The sequence below is a fragment of the Symphalangus syndactylus genome, chromosome 3 (assembly GCF_028878055.3).
Source record: "Symphalangus syndactylus isolate Jambi chromosome 3, NHGRI_mSymSyn1-v2.1_pri, whole genome shotgun sequence".
In the NCBI taxonomy this organism is placed as follows: Eukaryota; Metazoa; Chordata; class Mammalia; order Primates; family Hylobatidae; genus Symphalangus; species Symphalangus syndactylus.
In genome coordinates this window covers 31,711,561-31,732,609 of record NC_072425.2, presented here as the reverse complement: position 1 = coordinate 31,732,609, position 21,049 = coordinate 31,711,561, and the positions used below count along the sequence as shown (strand labels likewise).

Sequence of the window (21,049 nt, the reverse complement as noted above, 5' to 3'; positions counted from 1 at the left end):
TTAATGAATGCAGAACACTTTTACTGCAACCGGTGGCAAGACATCCAAAGAGAAGCAAACGCACATTTACCCACAGAATCGAAGCTCACTTCCCAATTTTTTTTTCAGCAACCCATAGTAAAAAGAGCAACTCAAAAAAATGTGCACTGATTTTGAAGCAGCTCCAGTGAGAAATGCAACTTGCTATGTGGGCTCGGCAGGTTCCTGGATACCATTGTGCAGCCCTTTGGCACAACTTGCTGTGGAGCTCTGTGGTCAGAAGCGCTTGTCTGCCCTTCCATGACGCCACACTCACACCTGGAGGTTGCTCCACATCTCCCAGTCCTTCAAGCTTTTCGTTTTTTGTGTGTTTTTTTTTTTTTTTTAATTATTCCCAGAAGCAAACACATGGCCTAAACAATCCCTGGATTGTAAAATAAACGACACTATAAAGGAAGACGATACCAAATGAGGCTCCGCAGTCACCCTACCCAGCAGCAACTGAAAAAGGTTTGGTTTCTTGTCTGGGAACAGCACTCACCCCACACCCCGAAGGAACTGCTTGGTCCAAAAGATGGAGAATATGAGCAACAGAGTGACACTGAGGATGACGGCCATCAGGTAGGCAAAGATGCGGAACTGAGGGTTGCGGAAACACTCCCTCAGAGAGTAGTGGCTGGGGATGGGGATGGGCGTAGGCACGGTGGCAGAGGCTGTGTCTGGGGGCGGCCCAGTCTGGCCCCCAGCCTGGGGTCCAAAGTCCAGCGTGTAGACTCGAGGCTGGCGCAGGAAGTAGCGGCTCTTGGGCTGGTCCTTGAGGCACAGCTGATGGCCTTCCAGGATGACGTGGTGGGGCTCCAGGCGGAGCAGGGTGAGCATGGCAGTGTCCGTGGGCAAGTCAGTGACAGGCTGCCCTGAGGCCAGCACTGTGGGCTGGCGACAGAGTGGGCACAGCAGGCGGCGCCGGGCCGGAGTCACCAGGCTGAGGTGGGCCAGACATTCCACGCAGAAGGAGTGGCAGCAATCCAGCATTTTGGGGGTATGGAACGTGTTGTTGAAAGGGTTCCAGCAGACGGGGCACTCGGCCTCAAGCTCCTGGCCCTGCTGCTCAGCCATCCTCAGCCACACACGGGGAGGCCTCGTGGGAGAAGTCCTGGCAGAAAGGGGAAAGGAGCAAAGGAACAGTCATGAAGCCCCATCCCTGTGCTTGGCCTGGGGCAAAGTGTTCTGTGGGTGTTGAAAGGTGTAATTACCACGTTTTACTTAGGTTCAAAAGCGTTTTGTTCTTGATCACCAGTTCCTAAGCCATCGAGTTGAGTCAAATGCTCCTGCAGCCTCCCCTCTGTCAAGGTGAAGGTCTGGGCCACCCCTACCAAGAGCCCCCAGGTGAGCCGGCATTGGAGCAGACGGCACCCTGGGCTTTGGAGCTGGACACAAATGCTCCTTATGGTCAGTGTCTGTGCCCTTGGCTGCCCTGAATCCAGGGAGCTGGGGGTAAGCCGCAGTCTGCGGGTTTTGCTACAGGACAAATGTTTCCTTCCCTGCTACCTCAAATCCCTGACTAGCGCAGAGATGGGTTTTGTGAATTCCCTGGTCTGTCCCTCCTATGGGGACAAATGCCAGCCCTCTTTCCTTCCTCCCCTTGAGCTAGAGGGCCAACCCTCCACATCCTACTCACCCAGTCCTTGGCCTGGCAAGGGGGCCCCTGGAAAGGCCTTTCTCCTTACCTGGAAGCCTTGCAGAAGCTCCCCTGCCCCAGTCCCCAGATCAGCCCTTCCAGAGCCTCTTCCCCTTCCAGAGCCTCTTCCCCATCCTCTGCCTACCCTGGCTCCTCCTCCCTCCCTTTGTCCTGGGAAACCTTCAGGGCACGCACCTGGGCTTCTGTGGGCTCCAGGGTGGTCAGGCAGACTATTATGGAGGGCCTGAGGCTCCAGTCGCTCCCTCCCCTGAATTGGCAAAGCTTTGGGAGACTGCCTTCTTGCCACCAACCCAGGGGCCTGTCTCCATGGCAGCATGCACGCGCACCTGGGGCTGCCAGGTGGCCCAGTCTGCAGCCTCTTGAGCACACCTGCTTGGAGCCGAGGCCAGAGAGCTTCCTGGGGGGTGGGGTGGGGAGGAAGATGGGGGACCTGAGTTCCCCCCAGGGCATGGCAACTAATTGAACCTAGAAACCAAGCACCTGTGAGATTGTGGGCAGTCCCTTCAAGACCTGGAGTCCCTGATCTGGAAAGGTAGGGTGGCAATTTCTTCTTTCTAGATGTGAAGAGGGTAAGTGAGTCTTCTGGGCTTCCTCTCTCTGGGGCCCTCATTTCTCTACGAAAGTGGCTGGAACCTCCTCCTTGCACAAAGGGGCTGCCTGCTCAGCACTTCAGTTGCTGTGAAAGTCACCTACTTCGAAGCTTAAAAGCTCCGACTATCAGATTCAGTCCAGTCACCCGCTGATCTTTTAATGTGCCTAAGTAACTGCAAGCAGCGTGTCCAAACCTCGCTGCCTTCTGCTTTGTTCTTAGCACACAGCCGGTCAGCCTTCTGTGATCTTAGAGCTGGCCATCCCACCAACCTTAGGGAGTTAAAGCGGGGAGCAGGAGGGAGGCGCACCCCAGCTCAGCTTCTCCGTTTCAACCAGAAATACTTGGCTTTTCTCTGTTTCTCATATGGGTCATTTGAATAATTTGAAGAGTTGATCTGCTGGGGAAAAGAAAAAGTTTAAAAACCAATTCTCCATCTGAACTACTCACTTTGCAGATGAGAGACAAGAAGTGACTCACCCAAAGTCACCCAGCTAGTTAATGGTGACATGGGACCCATGTCTTCAGACGCATGGTTTTCGTAAAGACAGAAGGCTGCATCCATGCCGTCCACCTACTCAGCGCGTGTTACTAGCTAGATAATAAGTGTTTGCATGTGATCGGGAATCCCTCACAGCCAGAAGACTCATGGTAGAAATCCAGGAACTGTGCAAGAGGGGATCCAGGAGAAGGAAGTCTCCCTAGAGCCCCTGATATGACATCATCTACCCCGACTGAGCCGATGTCTGAAGCAAAACATGCTTATACTCTCTGACCTGTGGCTTCCTGGTTTTCTTCTAGACCTCTGGCACTGCTCCAAACAGGGAAGGAGGAAATGAAGATATGCAGTGGGAGATGGAGCCCTAAGTGAAACTAGGGTAGTTTAGCAGGGCTCTGCACCAGTGCTTTATTCTGCAGTCCATTCATCCACTTGGACATTATTGAGTGCTTACTGTAGCCCAGGTGCTGTGCAAAGTATCATGGTGAACAAAATAGACATTGTCTTTGACCTCATGGCATTTAGAGTGTAGTGAGGCAAAGAGACATTTAATGAGTAATGGGCAATAAATAAATACACAATTTTAATGGTTGTTAATAAACGGCAAAAAGGAAAATGGGCTTTGGGTGCTTGGTGGCTGCCGCCGCTGAGACCACCAGAGAAGGTTTCTGCAAAGGGTGACAGAAGAGCTGAGACCAAAGTATATAAGAATCCAGCCACGCAGAGTGGAGGAAGAGTGTTGCAGGCCCAGGGAACAGCATGTGTGGCCCCGAGGAGAGGAAAGCTCTTCCAATTTGAGAAAGTGAAAGGAGTCCAGGGTGATCAAGGTGTGGTGGCTGGAGTAGGCAAGGTGGAGGGGGGATAGGACGCGGGACCTGTGAGCTCGGGAGCTCATCTGGATTTTATTCCAGGGGTAAGCAGTAGGGTAAGGTACCTGATCCTATTTTCATTTTTAAAACACCATTCTAGCTGCAGAGCAGAGGACAGGCTGAGAGGGACAAGATCGGGAAGGGAACACCCGTTCGGGCTGCAGCAGTGTGGCTCAGGCGTGCGATGGTGGTGCAGGTTAGGCAGTGGCGGAGAAGATAAAATGGGATGGGATAAGTGATATCTTTGGGGACAGAATCAAAGCCACTTCCCAAGAAGCAGTGGAGTTCTAGGGATCCAGCTGTAGTTTCTGTCAAGGTTCATGATGCCAGATCCATGGCTATTTAGGGCCGTGATTCCAGTTGAATTGCTTGACCTCTCTGTGCCTCTATTTCTCCTTGTGAAAAGGAAGCCAAAACTAGTAAAGCTTTTAGTTAGAGCCCAGCACCCAGTAAAGACCACAAAGCGACACATCACCTAACAATGGGAATATGTTCTGAGAAATGCATCGTTGTGTGAACAGCGCAGAGTATTTACACAAACCTAGATGGCAGAGCCTGCTACATGCCTAGGCTATGCGGTCTAGCCTGTTGCTGCTAGGCTACAAACCCATACAGCTTATTATGTTCTGAATACTGTAGGCAATTGTAACACAATGATAATTATGTGTATATTTCAACATAAACTTAGAAAAGGCAAGGTAAATATAAGGTATTATAATCTAATGTGGCCACCATCACATATGTAATCGACTGTTGACCAAAACATTGTTATGGATATATGAGGCAGTTGAAATTATTAATGCAAATGGATTTGAGAGAAAGAAAGGGTCAAGGTTGACTTCAAAGACATGACTAAGTTCTCTGCATCAAGCTTTGAGAAGCCCCTCAATCCCAGAATGTGTTAAAAGCAGACCTTTAATACTTATCATAAGCCTTAAACTGTATGTAACCTTGACTCATCATTTCCCCTACTGGGAATTGATTCCACGGAAACCATCAAGGACTTCTGCAAAGATGTGAGTACAGAGATGCCCATCCAGGCGCTGGTTTCACAGTGACATATGGAGAACTACATCATCATCCAGTAATAGGACACTGATTAAGTAGATTCTGCTCCATCCATAGGAAGAGATATTATGCAGCCTTTATTATGATGTGGTAAAACTATTAATATGGATATATGCCTAGGATATAATGTCATTAAGCAAAAAAAAACCAGCAACAAAACCATATTACCACATAATCCAATTTTCAGAAGTGTGTGCGCAATGGAAAAAATGTCTGGAAAGATAAACAACCAAATATTAGCAGTGGTTATCTCTGGGGGCAAGATTATAAGTTTTTTTTTTTTTTTTTTTAATTCTCTTACCTGAAAATTCTAACTTTACTCCAGTAAGCTTGTGTTACTACACGTCAAGATCTCCTGTTTCCCCCCAGATAAGACCTACATTCTCTGAAGTTCCATGGCCAGAGCTGTAAAAGGCTGTCCAAGAGGAGGAAGGATCATTATTGCCTGGATCTGTATCTGTGCTGCTCTCCCACTGTTGTTTCAGGATCAGCTGGGGAGAGACTCTGGCCATGTATCACCTCCACTCCAAGCCAGGACATCTCAGCTACAGTAAATCCTAAACACTGCCCCAAAGTCATCTCCTTGGTCTATGAACAGGTCATCGCATCACCAAATATCAATTGTCTCCAGCATCACTCCATTGTTTTCAACCAAGAACTGGCATTTCCATAGCACTTCACAGTTTACAAAGGGCCCTGGCCCTTGCTAAGATCTAAGTGTGGCGATCCATCTAGATAGGTTACTTGCCTTTTAGGATTTTTTGTTGTTTGCAGAAAGCCATTTGATACTCTAAAACCACCCTGTGAGAGAGGCTGAATGGGGAGTAGAAAGGTGCCGGCTTTGGAACCAGATTTGGAACCATTTGTCTTGGACAAATGGCTTAACTTCTCTGAACTTCATTTTCCTCTGTAAAAAAGGCTAATCATCCCACTCCTATAGGGTTGCTCTGGGGAAGGAATAGTCTGTAAGGTGCCCAGTAGAATACAGAAGGTGCTCAATACAGAGTTAGCATGATTATTTTTAGACCCATTTTCTAGATGGGGAAGCCAAGGCTCAGAAGGGTGAAGCGACTTGCCGAAGTCTTCCCAGCTAAAGAGTAGCTGAGTTTGAAAGATGAACCCAGTAGCCTGCCCTCCCAGGCCAGAGTTCGCCTGCCGCGCACTGCAGGGCTGCTGCCTCTCTGGACTCTGGGGCCCTGTGACCCGTCCCTCCGCGACCCTGTCTGTCTCCTTACCTGCTCCCTCGGAGCCGCCTCCTCCGCCTCCCTTCCGTGCAGCCCTGCACGCATGTGCTTTGTTTTCTGACTTCCCAGGCCCGATTTCCAGGAAGCGTGGGTGGGTCTCATTTGCATAGGTCTTAGCAGCGCTTGGCCAGCTCTCCCTGTTTCAGGTTTTCTTCTTCCTTCTGGTGACTTTGGACTTCCTGTACACCCGGGAAGCTTTGGTTGCTTTGTCTTTCTCCTGTGAGTCATCTGGCTTTTTCTCTGAGGGGGTCAAATGCACTCATCCTTGCAGGCCTCTGTTCTGGGTCCAGTTGATCTCCTGCCATCCCCTCGGATTCCACTGTCCTCTGTGCGCTGACCCGCCTTGACTCCTGGCTTCTAGCCGAGATGGATCCTTCCCTGTGCTGAGCCCCTGCAACCAAAATACAAATAGCTCTTGCAAAATACTGACAAAAGCGGCCACTAATTCAGCAGAAAGATAGTCTGGAGACGGTTGAGCGTCTGCCTGAAGAGCCAAGGTTCTCAAGCAAGGCACACTTCTAGGTCAGAGTTCAGTCCTCACTGAGAATCCAAACTCCGTTTAACTAGCGATGGAGACTTGAGCAAATTAGTTAACTTCTGCCAGCCTCAGTTTCCTCACCTGAAATGGCCATAATAACCTACCTACTTGATCTGTAGATTAAACGAGGTAATACGTGTCGAGATCGCGTAATAACACAGGGCCTGACATACAGTAACTCGGTAAATGTTAACCAGAACTATTATTGTTATACGACCGGTCTGTTCACGTGGCCCATCTTTTGTTCCCGCTCAAATTCTTTTTGTACCTATGGTCCTCCTTTCTTTCTTTTTTTTTTTTTTAAGATGTAGTCTTGCTCTGTCGCCCAGGCTAGAGTGCAGTGGGGCGATATTGGCTCACTGTAACCCCCACCTCCCTGGTTCCAGCAATTCTCCTGCCTCAGCCTCTCGAGTAGCTGGGACTATGGGTGCGTGCTACCATGCACGGCTAATTTTTACATTCTTAGTAGATACAGGATTTCGCCTTGCTGGCCAGGCTGGTCTCAAATTCCTGACCTCAGGTGATCCACCTGCCTCGACCTCCCAAAGTGCTGAGATTACAGGCGTGAGCCACCGTGCCTGGCCCCTTATTTCTTTACTGACATTTTCAGCAGTACTTGAGAAATAAACAAGTAAATAAATGTATCTTCGTGGTGATGTAATCACATGCCCTCGTCCCCTCATTTGTGTTTTTTTACATTAATTTTTATGTATTTATTTATTTTGAGACAGAGTCTCACTCTATCATCTAGGCTGGGGTGCAGTGGCACGATCACAGCTCACTGCAGCCTCAACTTCTTGGGGTCAAGCAGTCTTCCCACCTCCGCCTCCTAAGTACCTAGGACTACAGGTGCATGCCACCGTGGCTGGCTAATTTTTGTATTTCTTGTAGAGATGGGATTTCTCCATGTTGCCTAGGCTGGTCTTAAACTCCTGGGTTCCAGCCATCCACCTGCCAAAAGTGCTAGGATTACACTTGAGCCACCGTGCCCACATTTGATTTTTAAATAGGTAATATATTTACATGGTTGAGCATGTGAATGTTTTGATTTCACAGTGAAAACTTTCTCTTCACAGCTACCTAGTTTCCCTGGAAATCAAAGTAGTATACTATCAGTTTGTTGTGTATCTTTCCAAAGATATTTTATGCATACACAAACAGCATGTCCATGGCAAAACATCTATGTATTCCTTTACCTTCTTTTTACATAAATGTGCATATTATATACTATTCTGCATTTTTCTTTTTTCATTTGATGATATATTTGAGATATCATTCTGTATTAGTACATAAAGACCTTCTTCAATTTTTGGCCCAGGGCGGTGACTCACACCTGTAATCCCAGCACTTTGGGAGGCCAAAGCGGGTGGATCACTTGAGGCCAGGAGTTCAAGACCAGCCTGGCCAACATGGTGAAACCCCGTTTCTACTAAAAATACAAAAATTAGGCGGCGTCATGGTGCACACCTGTAGTCCCAGCTACTCAGGAGGCTGAGGCAGGAGAATCGCTTGAACCTGGGAGGCAGAGGTTGCAGTGAGCTGAGATCGTACCACTGTACTCCAGCCTGGGCGAGAGAGCAAGACTCTGTCTCAAAAAAAAAAAAAAAAATGACCTTCGGTTTTTTAATGGTTGTATCAGATTTCATTGAATGGCTGTACCATAAATCACTTCACCAATCCCCTATTGATCTAATCCCCTCATTATATAAATATTGAATGAAAGAATAATGCAAAAATGCTGATTTTAAGTTAGCCTAGAATTGAGTGAAAATAAAACTGTGGACTTTGGGAAGTTTTAGATCTCTAAAGAAAATGTCTAAGTAATTCTCCTCTTTCTGAGCTGGAGACAAGAGGTATATGATCACTGATGGCCTCAAAGTTCCTCTCAGCTCTGGAATTCCCTGCTGTTCGGTGTCACTATTGGTTAACTGAGGTTACTGGGGATTCGAGATACTGATTTAGTCCAAAGAACCTGGTTTGTATTTGAGAGTTTGGAAGTCGTGCTTTCTGGCTTGGCAACATAAGAAAACATAAAGAAGTTCATCTACTTTGACCTAATCATGTAATTCCCCAGAAGTATCAAAAAGATATATTTTGGTTGAGTGAGGATATTCATTGTGGTTTTATTTTAATCACAAATGATTGAAAACACTCCAAAACCCCATCAATTAAGTGAAAAACTACATAATCATTTAAAATGATGATATAGAAAGATTTCCATTGACTTGTAAAAATGGTCACAGTATACTGTAAATGGAGGGGGAAAGCAGCTTGAAAATGGTGCATGTTGGCCGGGTGCGGTGGCTTACGCCTGTAATCCCAGCACTTTGGGAGGCCAAGGCAGGTGGATCACAAGGTCAGGACTTCGAGACCAGCCTGGCCAATTTGGTGAAACCTTGTCTCTACTAAAAAACACACAAAGAAATTAGCCAGGCGTGGTGGCAGGTGCCTGTAATCCCAGCTACTTGGGAGGCTAAGGAGGCAGGAGAATCGCTTGAACCTGGGAGGCGGAGGTTGCAGTGAGCCAAGATCGCACCACTGCATTCCAGCCCGGGCAACAGAGAGACTCCGTTTCAAAAAAAAAAACACAAACAAACAAACAACAAAACAAAACAACAACAAAAAAATGGTGCATGTTGGCTGGGCACACGCCTATAATCCCAGCACTTTGGGAGGCTGAGGTTGGAGGATTGCTTGAGCCCAGGAGTTCAAGACTAGCGACCCTATTCCTACAAAAAATAAAAAAATAAAAAATTAGCTGGGCGTTGTGGCACATGTCTGTTGTCTCAGATAATCAGGAGGCTGAAGTGAGAGGATCACTTGAGCCCAGAAAGTCAAGGCTGCAGTGAACCCAGATCGCAACACTGTACTCTAGCCTGGGCAACAGAGCAAAGACCCTATGAAAGATAGAAAAAAAAAGAAAGAAAAGAAAAGAGAGGGAGAAGGAAGGAAGGAAAGAAGGAAGGGAGGAAGAAAGGAAGGGAGGAAAGGAGGAAGGAAGGAGGGAGGGAGGAGAAGGAAAAGAAAGAATGTAGCATAAGCCAGATTTTGTAAAGCATAATTTATGTACAAAGACTGCAAGGCCATGAGGCAAAATGTCACAATTTTATCTCTGGGTGATGGCCGCTCATGTTTTCGCTTTCTTCTTGCTTATGTTTTCTAAGTTCTCAAATATGTATTACTTTTGTAGTAAGAAAGTTCACTTAGAAAGTAAAGACTGAGTTTTCTGCAACCAGGGTATCCAGAACTTAAAAAGATAAGCAGGTAGGGCAGGTAAGAAGTCAGTCATGACATTGTAAGCATTGAAATAAAAATAAAATAAGTCATAGCCAGGCGTGACCTGTAATCCCAGCACTTTGGGAGGCCGAGGCAGGCAGATCACTTGAGGTTAGGAGTTCGAGACTAGCCCGGCCAACATGGTGAAACCCCATCTCTACTAAAAATACAAAAATTAGCCAGACTTGGTGGTGGGTGCCTGTAATCCCAGCTACTTGGTAGGCTGAGGCAGGAGAATCACTTGAACCCAGGAGGCAGAGGTTGCAGTGAGCCGAGATCGCGCCATTGCACTCCAGCCTGGGCAACAAGAACGAAACTCTGTCTCAAAAAAACAAAATAAAATTTAAAAAGTCATGGCCTTTTTCCAGGTCACTAATTGTCTAGTGAGTCAATGCATTATCATAATGTCTGTGGGTGGTCAGGCTAAGGAGTGCTTTGCCAACAGTGAAAAATTTTTCCAGGGAGATACCCGGGAGAGATAGTGAGGCATCTCAGGAACTTGAGAGTTAAACTAATTTATAAAGTTCATGCTTGTGGAGACAAGGTCAGCTATCTGGAAAAGCACCTCACCTAAGCAATACCTTAGACCCGGGTGAGTGAAGAGTCATGAGACTCGGTGGAGCCCAGCCAAGGTCTGGAGCAGAGGCGTGGGGTGGTTTTAACCCATCTGGGAAGGAAGAGGTGGCAGAGGGCAGAAGGATGGAGAAAAGGTGATGAGTGCAGCAGGTTTAGAATCTGGGATGATCAGTGTTTAGCAGGCCCCAGTCAAGGGCAGAGGGCAACTCTCCCTAGGGGGCCACCATGTCATCATTACTCAGAGCCTTGCCTGAGGCTTTTCTAGCATTCAAGACAGTTCCGGCAGCATAGGCATCACTTAGAGATTGTTAGAAACGCAAAATCTGGCCAGGCGTGGTGGCTAACACCTGTAATCCTGGCTCTTTGGGAAGCTGAGGCAGGCAGATCCATTGGGGTCACGCATTCGAGACCAGCCTGGGCAACATGGCGAAACTCCGTCTGTACTAAAAATACAAAAATTAGCTGGGTGTGGTAATGGGCACCTGTAATCCCAGCTACTCGGGAGGCTGAAGCAGGAGAATAGCTTGAACCTGGGAGGTGGAGATTGCAGTGAGCCAAAATTGTGCCATTGCACTCCAGCCTGGGCAACAGAGCGAGACTATGTCTCAAAGAAAAGAAATGCAAAATCTCAGACCCCCTCTAGACCTACGGAGGCAGAATTTGCATTTTTACGAGATCCCTGGGAGATTCAGAGACACATTACAAGTGAAGAGTACTGATTTAGGAGACATACCTCCAATATATACTCCTTGATGCCTTCTGATTATATTCAGCTTCAGATTTAGAAAGGCTCCCAAGGACCTGACACCCTAGGCAGGGCAACGTGAATCCCAACCTGGGGATGGGCACCCCCGGCCTCTGCTGTGTGCAGCATCTGAATTTGCTTTCCAAGTCACAATCCCTTATTCAAAACCTTTGGTTCCAAGTGTATTTCAGAATTCAGAATTTTTCATATTTTAGGAAGTTAAGATGATGCATTTGCCAACTCTCCCAATTCTCCCAGTGGGATCTGGGGCAGTACCCTATATTCAAACATTAATATCCTGTAGCTTATTATGAATATTGACACCAAAAAGAATAAACATCACAAGATCAGGTAAGTTTGGCACGAAATTTAATGAAAAACCTTAGTTTTCAGGCTGGGCGCAGTGGCTCACACCTGTAATCCTAGCACTTTGGGAGGCTGAGGCAGGTGGATAACAGGGTCGGGAGTGCGAGACCAGCCTGGCCAACATGATGAAACCCTGTCTCTACTAAAAATACAAAAATTAGCCAGGCATGGTGGCACGTGCCTGTAATCCCAGCTACTCAGGGGGCTGAGGCAGGAGAATTGCTTGAATCTGGGAGGTGGAGGTTGCAGTGAGCCGAGATCATGCTACTGCACTCCAGCCTGGGCAACAGGGCAAGGCTCTGTTGCAAAAAAAAAAAGACAGCAAATAAACTCACCTAAAACTTTAGACACAGAGATAATTGCCCACACATTTGGATTATAGCTTTTCTCTCTCTTTGTATTTTAAATATATATTATATATATTTTAAAATAATATATATAATTATTCTATATAATTTCATATAAAATGTCACACTGTATGTAGTTTTCTAGCCTGTTTTTCACTTTTCATCTTTTTATATAATCAAAGAGTCTTCTACAGCCTTTTCTTCAAAATCAAGGTAGTTTTATTGTATTTTGGTTGTAAAAGTGATGATAGGAAAAAACAAACATATTTGCTTATATGTGTATAAAGTCTCTAAAAGGATACACTAGTTGCTGGTCACACTGTTTACCTCTGGAGGGAGCCAGATGGAAGGCAGACACGGATGAGAGAAGGAATTTTTATTGTATAATCTTTTAGATTCTTGATTATTACTTTGTGAATATATTCTCTATTTCAAAAATAAAATAAAATAAAACTGATACATCCTCACTGCAAAAGAAATCAAGCAATATAGAAAGGAACAAAGAAGAAAATAAATTCATCTTTAAACTCAATACCCAGGTACAACACTGTTAATATTTTTGCCATATTTCTTCCAAGCCTTTATCTATGAATGTACAGACATGTGTATGGAGATATTTTTTACCAAAACAGGATGATGCTGTACAATGGTTTTTGTTACGTGTGTTTTTCATGTAGGGTGAATCACAGACAGCTTCCATGCAGCCTCATTTTAAACATCTGCATTGTTATTGCATGAAGTTAGCCAGTTACCAAAAAATTAATCCAGGTGAACTGAGTCCAGCATCTGAACATGCAGTGCCAGGTAACACCAACCCCCGATCCAAAGCTGGGATTTTCTTTTCTCTTTTTTCTTTTCTTTTTTCTTTTTTTTTTTGAGACAGAGTCTTGCTCTGTCACCAGGCTGGAGTGCAGTGGCACGATCTCAGCTCACTGCAATCTCTGCCTCCCAGGTTCAAGCAATTCTTCTGCCTCAGCCTCCTGAGTAGCTGGGATTACAGGCATGCACCACCATGCCTGGCTAATTTTTGTATTTTTAGTAGAGACGGGGCCTCACCATGTTGGCCAGGCTGGTCTCGAATTCCTGACCTCAAGTGATCCTCCCACCTTGGCCTCCCAAAGTGCTGGGATTACAGGCGTGAGCCACCGCACCCAGCCCAAAGCTGGGATTTTCAATTTGCTGTCTGTAGGATCTTGGATAGGCAGGATGTTATGTTCCAGAACCTGGAGAGATAACATCTGGAAATGGGCTGGATGTTCCTTCTGTCCATGGTGTTTAAACCCATGTCGCTTATTCCATAGGTGCAAACACCTCTACCTGCCCCCTTGCCCTCAGCCTTTATGCCCACTACCACCAGGATGATGCCAGAGAGGGCCTTGGTGGCCAGAGCCAGTCCGCATGTCAAAGACCCGAGCTCCCATATGGGCTCCGCCACACGCTGAGTGACCCTGGGCAAGTCACTTTTTTCTTCTCTGTAGAACAGAGGTAATAATCTCCATGCTGCCTTTCTCAGAGTGTTGTTTTGTTAGAAGAATCAGATGAGGTTATGACTGTGAAAGTAGTATGTAAAATACAGGGCACTGTACACATAGAAGGTTTTATTGTTAAAGTCTGGCCTCTTCCCCGGAGCTGTCAGGGAGAAGGTAGATGCCAAAACTAGCTGGCCCAGCTTCCTTCTGTGATTGGCTCATGGAGCAAACATTCCCCTCATGCACTTTTCAACATCTACACACTCATCTTTAAAATGGAGGGTTGTAAAAGTCAAGAGCACAAAGCGTTGACAAGGGCTTGGAACAACTGACACTCTACTAATGCTTCTGCACAGCTGGTGGGAAGTAAATTGGTACAATCTCTTTGGAAAATTGACAGTATATACTAAAACTGATCATATGAATTCCCCTGTGTATGGCCCAGCAAGTCCCCTGCTATTTATGTAATAAACACAGGTATTGTGGATGTTCACCAGAAGACATGTTATTAAGATGTTCATAGCAGAACTATTTGTAAGAGTCCCAAACTAGAAACTACCCCCAAATGTCCATCAGTAATTAAATGGATAAATTACAATATTTTCATGCAATGGAATAGGATAGAGCAATGAGAGTGAATGGTATTCAACTACATGCAGCAATATGGAACAATCTTATAAACGTGTTGAGCAAGAGAAGCCTGACCAAACATAAGAGTACATACTTGTTTCATTAATCTATACTTGTTTCACTGCATAACAATTATAGATCCCAAAACTTAATGTCTTAAAACAACAGATAGATTACTTCTCATGAGAAGGTGGGATAGCTGTGCAATTTCTCTTCTGATTTCACCTTAGTTGAATCATAAGGCTGCACTCAGCTGCAGATTTGGCTGGGTGGGAAGGTCTGAGGTACCCTCACGTGACCTCATTCTGGTGATGCTCAGTTCTTTCCCAGGTGGCATAGACCACCTTCCTTACACGGCAGTCTGAGGGCAGCATTTCAAGAGAGTGAAAGTAGAAGCTGCAAAGTTTTAAAACTAAGGGTTGTAACTGTCAAGAGTTGTAAGGGCCCAGCCTCAGGAGCTGCATCATGTCCGTTCCTCTGCATTCTATTGGTCACCCCATAAGTCAAAAGGCCAGCCCAGATTCAAGGGTGTGAAAATACACCCTACCTCTCCATGAGTAGAAGTCACATTGCAAAGGGTCACGCATACAGGAACGGAAGAAATCTGTGGTCCATCTACCACAATACACTGTGATTCCATTTATAGAAAGTAGAAAAGCAGGTAAAATCCACTGATGCTGTTAGAAATTCTTTGACGAATGGGCCTAGAGAGGAGTATGAGAGACCATCTGTGTTCCTGATGTGTTCTGCTTCTTCATCTAGGTGCTGATGACCAGAATGTCCAGTTTATGAAATTCAGCAAGCTATGAACTTAAGACATCTAAAACTTTTTACATGATTACTGTACTTGAATTGAAAGTCTAAAAGTTACATAGTGGTTTTAAAAGAATGCAGTTCATTTCCCTTTCCAGTTACAGTTCCATCCATCAGGCTGGTGGAGCTGCTCATCTCCTCAATATTCCTCAGGGCCCCTGCTTCCTTCTTTCTTGCCATGCCATCATCTTGTCCTCATCGAGAGTTGAAGCTGTTGCTGGCGGTCTGCATTCCAGCTAGTGGAGAGGATGCAGAGGGGTAGCCCTGGACAAGCACGTTCTTTGCAAGCTAATAAGGTGGAAGTTACACACATTACTTCCACTCACAATCCACTGGCAAGCACTGATTCTCATGGCCTGCCTAGCTGGGAATGTAGTTTTAGCTGGGCAGCCTGTGCCAAGGATATGTGCCAATTTCAGGCAAACAACTAGCAGTCTACTGCATTTTTTTTTTTAAATGGAGTCTTGCTCTGTCGCCCAGGCTGGAGTGCAGTGGTGGGATCTTGGCTCACTGCAGCCTCTGTCTCCTAGGTTCAAGGGATTCTCTTGCCTCAGCCTCCCCAGTAGCTGGGACCACAGGCATGCACCACCACATCTGGCTAATTTTTGTATTTTAGCAGAGATGAGATTTCACCATGTTGGTCTGGCTGGTCTCAAATTCCTGGCCTCAAGTGATCCGCCCGCTTCGGCCTCCCAAAGTGCTGGAATTACAGGCATGAGCCACCGCACCTGCCACAGTCTACTACATTACTAATAATAAAGCTGCTCTTTAATAATTATGTTTTCAGAAGGCCATTTGGAAATAGTTTTTTTCTCACTGTTGGATTATAAAAACACCAAGTGACCCAAGTTCTACACTTTTCTGTGCCAAAATGAAGAACATTAATAATAAGCATCCATTTCCCCTTAAGTATATACATTTAAATCATAAATATGTAAGTAAATGTATACATTTATTTAAATTTTAAATATGCAATTGGCTGGGTTCCAAGGGCTTATCCACCTTCCTGGAAAAAAAGTCAATTGTCTTTGGAAACTTCCTTGATATGATTTTAGAGGGGCAGCCTCTAAAATGAAGTGTTCAATGAATGTTCAAGGAATGAATAAATTTTAGCAATCTGTATCTTAGGTGCTGAGAGTATCTGATTAGGGCGTATCAGAATAAAAAAAGTCCTCTACAAACACTAGAATTTACTAATCTATTTTCTACTTAAAATGCATAGATAATTTGACATCAAGTACAAGTATAGTTTATGGAAACAATTTAATTGGTAACAAAACCCTACTAACTCATCAGAGCCCCACTATTTTCTCATGTGTACTTTCCTTCTCCTGGCAGCCTGTCCCCCTTCCCTGGGACCCCCTCCCAACTCATTCCCGTGAACTTTCTGACTTGCTGCCTCTCTCCCTTCTGGGAAAAAGTGTCAGCTGCTGCACTAATAATCCAGCACATGCTAGGACTGTCCCTGAGACAGCTGTCTACTGCCCCTAGGCACTTGGGCAGGGGATCTCCTTGGAGCCAGAAAGTTAATAACTCGTCTTGAAGATACAAACAATGTCATGGTCTGTGACTTTGTGACATGATGCAAAGGAAAGTGTTTGGGCTTTGAGTCAGGCAGACCCAGATTCATACCTCAGCTCTCCTTAATATGTGTGTAACTTTGGGCAAACTACTGCATGTTTCTAGCCCTCAGCTTCCTCATCTGTGAAATGGAAATCACAATACAGGGAATATTGGGAATGACAAATGAGAATAAATGTATTTAGCCCTCTGTAGATGCTCAGTGACCGAGCTTCGTCTCCCACTACCTCTTTGTCTTTCCAGAGTTGAAAGACCCATAACAAGGAATCAAAGGAGAGTGAAACGATGACTAAAGGGTTAGAGGATAAGATCTAAGAATGGATGAAGGAGGCCGGGCACGGTGGCTCACACCTGTAATCCCAGCACTTTGGGAGGCTGAGGTGGGCAGATCAGGAGATTGAGACCATCCTGGCTAACACAGTGAACCCCCGTCTCTACTAAAAATACAAAAAAAATTAGCCGGGCCTGATGGTGGGCGCCTGTAATCCCAGCTACTCGGGAGGCTGAGGCAGGAGAATGGCGTGAACCCGGGAGGCGGAGCTTGCAGTGAGCAGAGATTGCGCCACTGCACTCCAGCCTGGGCGACACAGCGAGACTCCGTCTCAAAAAAAAAAAAAAAAGGATGAAGGAATGGTAAACGTTTATTTTTATTTTATTTTATTTTATTTTGAGACAGAGTCTCTCTCTGTTGCCTAGGCTAGAGTGCAATGGCACAATCTCAGCTCACTGCAACCTCTTCCTCCCGGGTTGAAGCGATTCTCCTGCCTCAGCCTCCTGTGTAGCTGGGACTACAGGCACGCACCACCTCACCCAGCTAATTTTTGTAATTGTAGTAGAGACGGGGTTTCACCATGTTGGCCAGGATGATCTCGATCTCTTGACCTTGTGATCTGCCCGCCTAGGCCTCACAAAGTGCTGGGATTACAGGCATGAGCCAACGCATCTGGCAGAATGGTAAATGTTTAATATGGAAAATGGAACATTTAGTCTGGACAGAGAGGACAATAAATAATTATGCATACCATTTGTCACCACCTTTCCTGGAATTTACTTATTTATTTATTGAGATGGAGTTGCGCTCTTGTTGCCCAGGCTGGAGTGCAATGGCGCGATCTCAGCTCATCGCAAACTCCGCCTCCTGGGTTCAAGCGATTCTCCCGCGTTAGGCTCCCAGGTAGCTGGGATTACAGGCATGCACCACCATGCCTGGCTAATTTTTGTATTTTTAGTAGAGACGGGGTTTCTCTATGTTGGTCAGGCTGGTCTCGAACTCCTGACCTCAGGTGATCCTCCCGCCTCGGTCTCCCAAAGTGCTGGGATTACAGGTTTGAGCCACTGCACCTGGCCTTTCCTGGCATTTAAAATAGCTATGTCCAGTCTTCAGAACAGCCCTGTGACGAGGTATGATCATGAACCCCATGTTATAAAGTGAAGAGGAAACAGATTTTATAACTTGCCCAAGATCATCCAGCTAAATGGAGAAGTGGAGATTCAAAGTCGGGTCTGACTCTTTGTACTAGCTTAAGAACAGACTCTCAGCTGGATGCGGTGGTTCATACCTGTAATCTCAACACTTAAGGAGGCCGAGGCAGATGGATCACTTGAATCCAGGAGTTTCAGACCACACAAACACACAAAAAATTAGCCAGGTGTGGTGGTGCATGGCTGCAGTCCCAGCTACTCAGGAGGGTAAGGAGGGAGGATTGATTGAGCCCTGGTGATTGAGGCTGCAGTTAGCCATGATCACACCAAGAGAGGGAACAAGGAAGGTGGCTGTCAGCCACTGGTATCAGAGACAATCAGAGGCCAGAGAAGACAAATGCAAAATCTTTCTTTGGCTGGGACTTGTCAGAAAGGGAATCTCCAGTGCTGGTGATGGCGTCACCAACAGCCTCATGTGCCTTATGTGTGGGTGTCTCTGAAGGCAGAAAGAACTCCATTTTCCCTGGAGGAAAATGGACCTGTGAGCACGAGGCTGAGGTCTGACTCCTGGGGGCCACACAGGCAGGCCTGAGCACCTTGCCCCTCCTCACTGAAGGGAGCTTAATGTCTGGGGCACAGTTGACTCCATCCCTCTCTTTTTTCCTGTATGTTTTTTTTTTTTTCCAAGACAAGGTCTCATTCTATCACACAGACCAGAGTGCAGTGGCACAATCTCAGCTCACTGCAAACTCCGCCTCCCAGATTCAAGTGATTCTCCACCCTCAGCCTCCCGAGTAGCTGGGACTACAGGCACGCACGTACAGGCTGGTCTTGAACTCCTGACCTAAAGTGATCCGCCTACCTCGTTTTTCCTGTATGTTCTAGTGTTATTTCAGGGATCTCCTTTGCCTCACTCTGGCCATTCCAAAACATATATATATTCCAAAACATATATATGTTTCATTTATATAAATCCAAATAAAAATATTAAAATTGCAAGTGAGATATTTTTGGCCTTAATCTTTGAATTTCAGTGTTATCTGTAGAGCAGGTGTGCTAACTCCTATAATTCTGGGCAATGCCCATGTGGTTCTTGGCTGCTTCAAGCCATCTCAGGTCTGATTTTCACACAAGCTCAACAGCATTGGGCTAGAAGGATACCGCCCTCCCACTCTGCGCCACTTTGAATAGAAGTCCAAGCTTTCGCTTTCTTGCCCTGACTTTGATTCTTCACATTGCTGAGGAGCAGTGATTGAAGCTTAATCTCATTGTCTACAGTCTGTCTCCTCTACGGAGCTGCACTACTCTTTCCCATCTCAATTATTTCTGATGTAACCAAAACACTCTGTCTCCCCACTGCCTTTTTTCTTTTGTAAAGACTTGGAAAGGGTCAGTTCCAGAGGCTCGAGCCCTGTGTTCTGACTTCCACAGACAGAGGCCTGCCACTCTTACATTTACAGATCATCATTCTGAGCAATAAATTTTTTTGAAGAGTAGTCCTAAAAGCTCACTAAAAAGTTGCATTTGTATTTAACTTAAATAGATAACCTTATGTGTAGTCCATGTTTCTGGACTCTATACCTGATTTTGAATCACTGGACTTAAATTATTGGACTTACAACACTGATACATCTTGTAAGTGAACCTAAGCAAAGAATACCAGGCCTACATCCCACTCCCCGCAAGATAACTGGGAAAGACACAAAGCCACGCTGAGGAGGAGCCATGGTCTGATATTGTCCAGTGAGTGTCTCTTGGCCTCAGAATGCTGCCACTTCCTGCAGTTCCAGCCCCCGGCTGTGGTCCATTCTGAGTAAGTGAATTCCTCTGTTAAAACTTGCACACAGTAAGGAGATGGCGTCACCAACAGCCAGAGAAGTCAAGGGTCCTGATCCATCCAGAGACAAGGTGAAAAGGCAGGCTGGTGGGGAAAGGGGAACCAGCAGATTAGGCCAAGAGTGTAGCATCATGAAACGTGATGTCTTCATGAGAAATGTGAGGAAATAAAGCATTTGCTGTACATATCTAACCCGTATGAGAGAGACCCCACTTCTTCAGAGGAAAGTATACCAAGGAGGTCAGAACTTCGGCCAACTCCATGACTTCAATGGTAAAGAATGGCGCACGGGCCAAACAGGATGCATACCATCACCAAGCAGTATCGGGGTCTCACTGGCTAAAGACATGTTACAAAGGTGCCCTCAGTCACCTGCCCAGAGAATAAAGCAGGGCCGAGGCAGGGAAAAACACACAAGGATACTGATCTTTAGCTGCTGGCTTCCTGGGGTCTTGATGCCTTGGAGATGAAGGATAATGGGGGAGCCTGAAAGGCAGTCTTTGGGGGTTTCAGCTGACCCATCTCCCTCCATTTGCATCTTAGAGGCCACTCTTCTAAAAACTACAGGTGCATACCTGGTGGGCAGGGAATCTGTGCCACTTGGTCAGGTCAACACTTTCAGACCTCATTCTCCCTGGTCAGGTTTATGATCATTAAGTCTAAAACATCTGCTCTTTTTCCTCAAGCAATAGTTACACCTGGGTGGCTGGAGAAGCCACTCCAGGTAATGGTACAGTAGGCTGTCCTTACTATGGAAGTTTGGCTGTGGCCACAGCTGTTGGCAGAGTGCCCACAAGACATGGTCCTGCCTCTATTCTCTGAGGGAACTACCCTGTCTCCCTTGAGAGGAGCTGAGTTCTAGAAGACTGCTGTAGGAGAGATTTGGTTTAAAGTTCTTTAAGTCAATGCTATTTCTGTCTGTGGCAGAACCCTGTGTCCAGGACAGAATAGATGGAGGCAGTGGGGTGCTGGTAAACCAGCTTTCTGGAAGAAAAATCACAACCACCACTGATTCATAGCACTTGTCAATTTTCATGGTGTAAATACCTCCACCATGATCAGATTTCAGGCTACCAAAGGTTTAAAAACCAGTTCACAAAAAATCCTGAATATTTAACAATCGGCCAGCAGGGGCTGCCTCCAGCAGATCCAGGGCTCTGGGGAGCTGGGTTGCATAAGACATCTTTTTTCTCTGATGCTTTGAAATGTTATGAGCTTACTGTGTTCCTAAACTTCAGCTACAGAATCAAAACAGGGCAGAGACTTTCTGAAACTATCCTTACTCCCCCTTACCCTCACCAAGAGCTGAGGCTTTCATTTTAGTCCTTGAAAGAAGACTTCAAAAGTCGCAATTCTTGTTTTCTTTTCCAGATATTTTGAGTGTCACAAGTTAGAATCTGATGAAGAACTTCAGGTAGAAAGAATGTAAGAGCCAAATCTATGTGAGTTCTCAGGAATGAGTCTATACAACATGGTACCAGGGGATACATAGGGATAGCATC

At 45.9% G+C, this 21,049-nt stretch overlaps 2 protein-coding genes across 13 annotated transcripts in view; both read right to left on the bottom strand.

Moving 5' to 3' along the window:
• Positions 1 to 6,066, bottom strand: RNF183 (ring finger protein 183). 6 transcript variants are annotated; one of them, XM_063636082.1, is made up of 4 exons: positions 5,939 to 5,990; positions 5,005 to 5,118; positions 1,853 to 2,664; positions 1 to 1,132 (listed from the first exon to the last, which is right to left on the bottom strand). In XM_063636082.1, the coding sequence occupies exon 4, from the start codon at positions 1,093 to 1,095 to the stop codon at positions 517 to 519; it is 579 nt and encodes a 192-aa protein (XP_063492152.1). In that variant the 5' UTR covers positions 1,096 to 1,132; positions 1,853 to 2,664; positions 5,005 to 5,118; positions 5,939 to 5,990; the 3' UTR covers positions 1 to 516. The 6 variants fall into 6 exon arrangements, with proteins under 6 accessions (XP_063492152.1, XP_063492155.1, XP_063492151.1 ...); XM_063636085.1 differs by having other exon boundaries at positions 2,540 to 2,664; positions 5,939 to 5,984; XM_063636081.1 differs by lacking the exon at positions 5,005 to 5,118 and having other exon boundaries at positions 1,853 to 2,667; positions 5,939 to 6,066.
• The window catches only part of WDR31 (WD repeat domain 31), a 37,467-nt gene continuing 22,452 nt past the window's right edge, over positions 6,035 to 21,049 (bottom strand). For 3 of the 7 annotated variants that reach the window (XM_063636079.1, XM_063636077.1, XM_063636078.1), the window contains one exon: positions 6,039 to 6,338. In XM_063636079.1, coding sequence (XP_063492149.1) covers positions 6,172 to 6,338 — 167 coding nt within the window. In that variant the 3' untranslated portion in view covers positions 6,039 to 6,171. Of the gene's footprint in view, positions 6,339 to 19,292; positions 19,632 to 21,049 lie in introns of those variants that run through there. The other 4 variants (XM_055271406.2, XM_055271405.2, XM_063636080.1 and 1 more) reach the window with 2 other exon arrangements.

Bases quoted from the DNA above. Each gene is read 5' to 3' on its own strand.
- RNF183 (XM_063636081.1), bottom strand. From the start codon at position 1,095: ATGGCTGAGCAGCAGGGCCAGGAGCTTGAGGCCGAGTGCCCCGTCTGC.